The 7,119-nt window shown below is 65.5% G+C and overlaps 1 protein-coding gene and 1 long non-coding RNA gene across 2 annotated transcripts; both read left to right on the top strand.

Annotated features, from left to right (window-relative positions):
• The first annotated feature begins 13 nt into the window (after positions 1-13).
• LOC127465927 (ras/Rap GTPase-activating protein SynGAP-like) lies at positions 14-5,440 on the top strand. The gene is made up of 5 exons (XM_051776452.1): positions 14-45; positions 190-446; positions 2,392-2,557; positions 5,300-5,363; positions 5,424-5,440. Exons 2-5 carry the CDS (start codon positions 283-285, stop codon positions 5,438-5,440), a joined length of 411 nt encoding a protein of 136 aa, XP_051632412.1. The 5' UTR covers positions 14-45; positions 190-282.
• A 549-nt stretch (positions 5,441-5,989) lies between these two features.
• LOC127465924 (uncharacterized) lies at positions 5,990-6,673 on the top strand. Its single transcript, XR_007902462.1, has 3 exons — positions 5,990-6,190; positions 6,315-6,406; positions 6,534-6,673. It is a non-coding gene; the product is annotated as an uncharacterized LOC127465924 (long non-coding RNA).
• The last annotated feature ends 446 nt before the right edge of the window (positions 6,674-7,119 follow it).

The raw sequence follows: 7,119 nt of genomic DNA, 5'->3' as shown, positions 1-7,119 counted from the left end.
CCCAGTTGCCCCCAGTTGCCCCCAGGTGCCCCCAGTCGCCCCCGGGTGCCCGCAGTGTGACGTGTGGCAGGTGAAGGAGTACGAGGAGGAGATCCACTCGCTCAAGGAGCGGCTCCACAGGGACATGGGGGGTTCCAGGTGTCCAGGTGTGCCCAGGTGTGCCCATAGAGGGTTCCCAGTTGCCCCCAGGTGCCCCCAGTCGCCCCCGGGTGCCCGCAGTGTGACGTGTGGCAGGTGAAGGAGTACGAGGAGGAGATCCACTCGCTCAAGGAGCGGCTCCACATGTCCAACCGGAAGCTGGAGGAGTACGAGCGGCGCCTGGTGACGCAGGAGGAGCAGACGAGCCGCATCCTGCTCCAGTACCAGCACCGGCTCGAGCAGAGCGAGAAGCGCCTGCGGCAGCAGCAGCAGGAGAAGGACTCCCAGATCAAGAGCATCATCGGCAGGTGAGGGAGGGACACGTGGGACACGGGGATGGACAGGGACATGGGGGGGACATTGGGGGGACATTGGGGGACATTGGGGGGGATATTGGGGGGATATTGGGGGGATATTGGGGGGATATTGGGGGGATATTGGGGGGACACGGTGACTCCCAGATCAAGAGCATCATCGGCAGGTGAGGGAGGGACACGTGGGGACAGCGGGGATGGACAGGGACATGGGGACATTGGGGGGACATTGGGGGGATATTGGGGGACATTGGGGGGATTGGGGGGACATTGGGGGGATTTGGGGACATTGGGGGGACATTGGGGGGACATTGGGGGACATTGGGGACATTGGAGGACATTGGGGGACATTGGGGGGACATTGGGGGGACATTGGGGACATTGGGGACATTGGGGGGACATTGGGGACATTGGGGGGACATTGGGGGACATTGGGGACATTGGGGACATTGGGGGGACATTGGGGACATTGGGGACATTGGGGGGACACGGTGACTCCCAGATCAGGAGCATCATCGGCAGGTGAGGGAGGGACACGTGGGGACACGGGGATGGACAGGGACATTGGGGGGACATTGGGGGGACATTGGGGGACATTGGGGGGACATTGGGGGACATTGGGGACATTGGGGGACATGGGGGGAATTTGGGGACATTGGGGACATTGGCGACATTGGGGGGACATTGGGGGACATTGGGGGGACATTGGGGGGACATTGGGGGACATTGGGGACATTGGGGACATTGGCGACATTGGGGGGACATTGGGGGACATTGGGGGGGACATTGGGGGGACATTGGGGGGACATTGGGGGGACATTGGGGGGATTTGGGGACATGGGGATGGACAGGGATGTTGGGGGGATATTGGGGGGATTTGGGGACATGGGGACACGGTGACTCCCAGATCAGGAGCATCATTGGCAGGTGAGGGAGGGACACGTGGGGACACGGGGACAGGGGGGACATTGGGGATGGACAGGGACATTGGGGGGACATTGGGGACATTGGGGACATTGGGGACAGGGAGGGACATGAAGAACAAGGGACACGAGGACATGGGGACACGGGGACAGAAGGACATGCGGACACAGCAGGGCACAGGGGGCACTGACAGCCGGGGTGTCCCCATGTCCCCAAGGGTGTCCCCCATGGCCCTGGGCTGTCCCTGGGCTGTCCCTTGGGGTGTCCCCAAGCCCCGGGGTGTCCCCGGGGGTGTCCCTGGGGGTGTCCCCGGTGTCACCCCGGTGCAGCCTGGCCCCGAGGGGGTGTGTCCCCGGGGGTGTCCCCAAGCCCCGGGGGTGCCCCCGGGGGGGGGTGGCAGCATGACCCCGGTGCAGCCTGGCCCCGAGGGGGGGTGTCCCCACGTCCCCGGGGGTGTCCCCAAGCCCCGGGGGTGTCCCTGGCGGTGTCCCCACGTCCCCGGGGGTGTCCCCATGTCCCTGGTCTGTCCCCGGGGGTGTCCCCAAGCCCCGGGGGTGCCCCCGGGGGGGGGTGGCAGCATGACCCCGGTGCAGCCTGGCCCCGAGGGGGGTGTCCCCGTGTCCCCGGGGGTGTCCCCCATGTCCCTGGTTTGTCCCTGGGGGTGTCCCCGTGTCCCCGGGGGGTGTCCCCAAGCCCCGGGGGTGCCCCCGGGGGGGGGGTGGCAGCGTGACCCCGGTGAAGCCTGGCCCCGAGGGGGGGTGTCCCCGTTTCCCCGGGGGTGTCCCCAAGCCCCGGGGGTGTCCCTGGCAGTGTCCCCAAGCCCCGGGGGTGTCCCTGGCGGTGTCCCCGTTTCCCCGGGGGTGTCCCCAAGCCCCGGGGGTGTCCCTGGCGGTGTCCCCAAGCCCCGGGGGTGTCCCTGGCGGTGTCCCCGTGTCCCCGGGGGGTGTCCCCAAGCCCCGGGGGTGCCCCCGGGGGGGGGGTGGCAGCATGACCCCGGTGAAGCCTGGCCCCGCAGGCTGATGCTGGTGGAGCAGGAGCTGCGCAGGGATCACTTGGGCGCCCACGACCCCCCCGAGGGCCGGCGGCGGCTGCTCGACGCTCAGGTGGAAATTACAATGTCATTGCTCTGCTCCGTGTCACATCGGCCATCCCACGCCGCGCTGGGGGACGGGGGGGGGGGGGCGGGACCACCGGGGAGGGGGGGGGGCAACGGGGAGGGGGGGGAGCAAAGGGGAGAGGGTGGGGGAACAACGGGGAGGGGGGGGGAGCAAAGGGGAGAGGGTGGGGGAAACGGGGGCGGGACCACCGGGGAGGGGGGGGGCAACGGGGAGGGGGTGGGAGCAAAGGGGAGAGGGGGGGAGCAACGGGGAGGGGGGGGGAACACCGGGGAGGGGGGGGGGGCAACGGGGAGGGGGGGGGGCAAAGGGGAGGGGGGGGGGAGAAACGGGGAGGGGGTGGGGGAAACGGGGGGGTGTGGGAGAAACGGGGGGGGGGGGCGGGACCACCGGGGAGGGGGGGGGGCAACGGGGAGGGGGGGGGGGGTGCAAAGGAGGGGGGGGAGCAAAGGGGAGGGGGGTGGGAGAAACGGGGAGGGGGTGGGGGAACAACGGGGAGGGGGGGGGCAAAGGGGAGGGGGGGAGCAACGGGGAGGGAGGGGGAGAAACGGGGAGGGAGGGGGAGCAACGGGGGGGGGGGCAAAGGGGAGGGAGGGAGAGCAAAGGGGAGGGGGAGCAACGGGGGGGGGAGCAAAGGGGAGGGGTGGGAGAAACGGGGAGGGGGGCGGAGCAAAGGGGAGGGGGGGGGGAACAACGGGGAGGGGGCTGGAGGTGTCCCCGGGGGGGTGTTGGGGGCCTGTGGGTGAGTTTTGGGGGGTTTTGGGGGGGGGTATTGGGGGTCTATGGGTGTCCCCGGGGACGGGGTTGGGGCTCAGTGGGTGGGTTTTGGGGGGATTTGGGGGGGTTTTGGGGGGTATTGGGGGTCTGTGGGTGGGGGTTTGGGGGGTACTGGGGGGATTTTGGGGGGATTTGGAGGGATTTGGGGGAATTTCGGGGAGATATTGGGGAGGTATTCGGGGGGGTTTGGGGGTCTGTGGGTGGGGTTTGGGGGGCTATTGGGGGTCTATGGGTGTCCCCGGGGGGCTTTTGGGGGTCTGTGGTGGGTTTTGGGGGGGTACTGGGGGGGTTTGGAGGGCCTGTGGGTATCCATGGGGGGGGTCTTTGGGGCCTATGGAGGGGTTTTGGGGAGGGTGTTAGGGGGTATTGGGGGTCTGTGGGTGGGGTTTGGGGGGGTTTGGTGGGGTATTGGGGGTCTATGGGTGTCCCCGGGGGGGGTTGGGGGGGTCTGTGGTGGGTTTTGGGGGGATTGGGGGTATTGGGGCGGGTATTGTGGGGGTTTGGGGCTCTATGGGTGTCCCTAGGGGGGTACTGGGGGTCTGTGGGTGGGGTTTGGGGGGATTTGGGGTGATTTTGGGCGGTATTGGGGGGGTTTGGGGCTCTATGGGTGTCCCCGGGGGGGGTTTGGGGGTCTGTGGAGGGATTTGGGGGGTATTGGGGGGGTTGGGGGGGATTTTGGGGGGGATTGGGGGGATTTTGGGGGTCCGTGGCAGATTTTGGGAGGGTTTGGGGGGATCTGTGGGAGGTTGGGGGGGTATTTGGAGGGTTTTGGGGGGTCTGTGGGTGGGTTTTGGGGGGGGGTACTGGGGGGTTTTGGGGCTCTATGGGTGTCCCCGGGGGGGTTTTGGGGGTCTGTGGTGGGTTTGGGGGGGGACTGGGGGGGTACTGGGGGATTTTGGGGCTCTATGGGTGTCCCCGGGGGAGTTTTGGGGGTCTGTGGGTGGGTTTGGGGGGATATTCGGGGGGTTTCGGGGGGTCTATGGGTGTCCCCGGGGGGGTCGGTGGTCATTGGTGGATTTGGGGAGGGTTTTGGGGGGTTTTGGGGGTCTGTGGTGGGTTTTGGGGTGTCCCCGAGGGGCTACTGGGGGTCTTTGGATGGTTTTGGGGGGTATTTGGGGGTCTATGGATGGTTTAGGGGGGGTATTTGGGGGCTATTGGGGGTCTATGGATGGTTTGGGGGGGGGTTGGGGGGTCTGTGGTGGGTTTTGGGAGGTATTGGGGGTTTGTGGGTGTCCCCAGGGGAAGTTTTGGGGGGTATTTGGGGGGTTTGAGGGGTCTATGGGTGAATTTGGGGGGTCTGGGGGGGATTTTGGGAGGTCTGTGGGTGATTTTGGGGGGTCTGGGGGGATTTTGGGAGGTCTGTGGTGGGTTTTGGGGTGTCCCCGGGGGGGTGTTGGGAGTCTATGAAGGGTTTTGGGGGGTGTTTGGGGGGGTCTATGGAGGGTTTTGTGGGGGGTTGGGGGCCTGTGGTGGTTTTTGAGGTGTCCCCGGAGGGGTATTGGGGGTCTGTGGGTGGTTTTGGGGGGTGTTTGGGGGTCTATGGAGGGTTTTGTGGGTGGTTGGGGGCCTGTGGTGGGTTTTGGGGGGGAATTGGGGGGTCTATGGAGGGTTTTGGGGGGTATTTGGGGGTCTGTGGGGGGGTTTTGGGGGTCCCTGGGGGTTTTGGGGGGCTCTGTGGGACCCCCGGGGGGGGGTTTGTCACCTTGGGGGGGGGTTGGGGGCCCCCTGAAGGGGACATGGGGACCTTGGGGGGGGACATGGTGGCACTTGGGGGGGCACAGGGGGACAAAGGGCCACCCCTGGGGGGACAAGGACCCCCCCAGAGGGGACAGAGATCCCCCCAGAGGGGACAGGGACCCCCCAGAAGGGACAGAGACCCCCCAGAGGGGACAGAGACCCCCCAGAGGGGACAGGGACCCCCCCAGAGGGGACAGAGACCCCCTAGAAGGGACAGAGACCCCCCCAGAGGGGACCTGGTGACCCCATGGCTGGGGGCTGCGCCCCCCTGGTGACACCTTGCCCCCCCTGTAGGTGACAGTGCCCCCCATGAATGTCTGCCCCCCCCCCCCCTGGGAGACCCCTAAAGAGGGACAAAGTGAGCCCCTAACGGACTTTCACCCCTAATATGGACCTGAATGCCCTCCCCTTGTCCTAGGCCCCCTTTACGACTAGTGGACCCCCCTTGCGGTGCTTCTAGTGACCCCCAGATGGGACAAAGTGACCCCCAGGCTACACAGTGCCACCCCTGCCTTGACTAGTGACCACTGGTAGTGTATGGCCCCCCTGATTGAATGTGACCCCAATGACGACAAAGTGACCGCCCTAGCTGACACTGCCCACCCCCTTGTAGGCGTGCTAGCACATGGTCTGACACCATGTGTACATACTTGGCCCTGTGCCCCCCAATGCCCTAAGCCCTCTGACCCCCCCAGTTGAAGTAGCTGTCCCCTCTTGAGGTGACTAAGTGACCGCCCTGGCACCCCCTGGGTGACTTATTGACCCTATAGGGCTCAAAGGTACCCCTCGCTAGCAATGTGACCCTGCAGGTGCTCCCTTGTACAAAGTGACCCCTAAGAGGGACAAAGTGACCCCTATGGCCCCCCCCCACTGTCGCCTACTCGCCCCAGCTCGTGCGGATCTCCCCTTTTAGTGCCCCCCCCTAGCCTCTTACAGAGTGACCCAGGGGGACATGGGGGGGACAGGGCCACCCCTGGGGGGACAAAGTGACCCCCAAGAGGGACAAAGTGACCCCAAAAAGGGACAAAGTGACCCCAAGGAGGGATAAAGTGACCCCAAAGAGGGACAAAGTGACCCCAAAGAGGGACAAAGTGACCCCAAAGATGGGCGAAGTGACCCCCAAGAGGGACAAAGTGACCCCCAGGGGGGACAAAGTGACCCCCAGAGGGACAAAGTGACCCCCAGGTGACACAGGGCCACACCCAGGTGACAAAGTGACCCGCAGGGGTGACAAAGTGACCCCCAAGAGGGACAAAGTGACCCCAAAAAGGGACAAAGTGACCCCCAGGGGACACAGGGCCACCCCAAGGGGGACAAAGTGACCCTCGGGGGGGACAAAGTGACCCCAAAGAGGGACGAAGTGACCCCCAGGGGGACAAAGTGACCCCAAAGAGGGACAAAGTGACCCCCCGAGAGGGACAAAGTGACCCCCAGGGAGTACAAGTGACCCCAAAGAGGGAAAAAGTGACCCCAAAAAGGGACAAAGTGACCCCCAGGGGACACAGGGCCACCCCTTGGGGTGACAAAGTGACCCCCAAGAGGGACAAAGTGACCCCAAAAAGGGACAAAGTGACCCCAAAGAGGGACAAAGTGACCCCCAGGTGACACAGAGCCACCCCAAGGGGGACAAAGTGACCCGCAGGAGGGACAAAGTGACCCCCCAGGGGACACAGGGTCACCCCTGGGGGTGACAAACTGACCCCCAGGGGTGACAAAGTGACCCCCAGAGGACACAGAGCCACCCCAAGGGGGACGAAGTGACCCCCAAGAGGGACAAAGTGACCCCCAGGAGGGACAGAGTGACCCCCAGGTGACACAGGACCACACCAGGTGACAAAGTTACCCGCAGGGGTGACAAAGTGACCCCAAAGAGGGACAAAGTGACCCCAAAAAGGGACGAAGTGACCCCAAAGAGGGACAAAGTGACCCCTGGGGGGGGACAAAGTGACCCCCAAAGAGAGACAAAGTGACCCCCAAAGAGGGACAAAGTGACCCCCAGGGGACTCAGGACCACCCCCAAGGGGGACAAAGTGACCCGCAGGGGGGACAGTGACCCCAAAAAGGGAACAAAGTGACCCCAAAGAGGGACGAAGTGACCCCCAGGGGACACAGGG

Source organism: Manacus candei, unplaced genomic scaffold, assembly GCF_025592945.1.
Source record: "Manacus candei isolate 608988 ecotype Guabito, Panama unplaced genomic scaffold, ASM2559294v1 h1tg000534l, whole genome shotgun sequence".
NCBI classification, from domain to species: Eukaryota; Metazoa; Chordata; class Aves; order Passeriformes; family Pipridae; genus Manacus; species Manacus candei.
The sequence above is the reverse complement of the archived record's forward strand: the minus strand, read 5'-3'. Positions and strand labels throughout refer to the sequence as shown.

Bases quoted from the DNA above. Each gene is read 5' to 3' on its own strand.
- LOC127465927 (XM_051776452.1), top strand. From the start codon at position 283: ATGTCCAACCGGAAGCTGGAGGAGTACGAGCGGCGCCTGGTGACGCAG. The intron at 447-2,391 runs GTGAGGGAGGGA...CTGGCCCCGCAG, and splicing joins ATCAAGAGCATCATCGGCAG to GCTGATGCTGGTGGAGCAGG. The intron at 2,558-5,299 runs GCGGGACCACCG...CCCCCCCTGTAG, and splicing joins TGGGGGACGGGGGGGGGGGG to GTGACAGTGCCCCCCATGAA.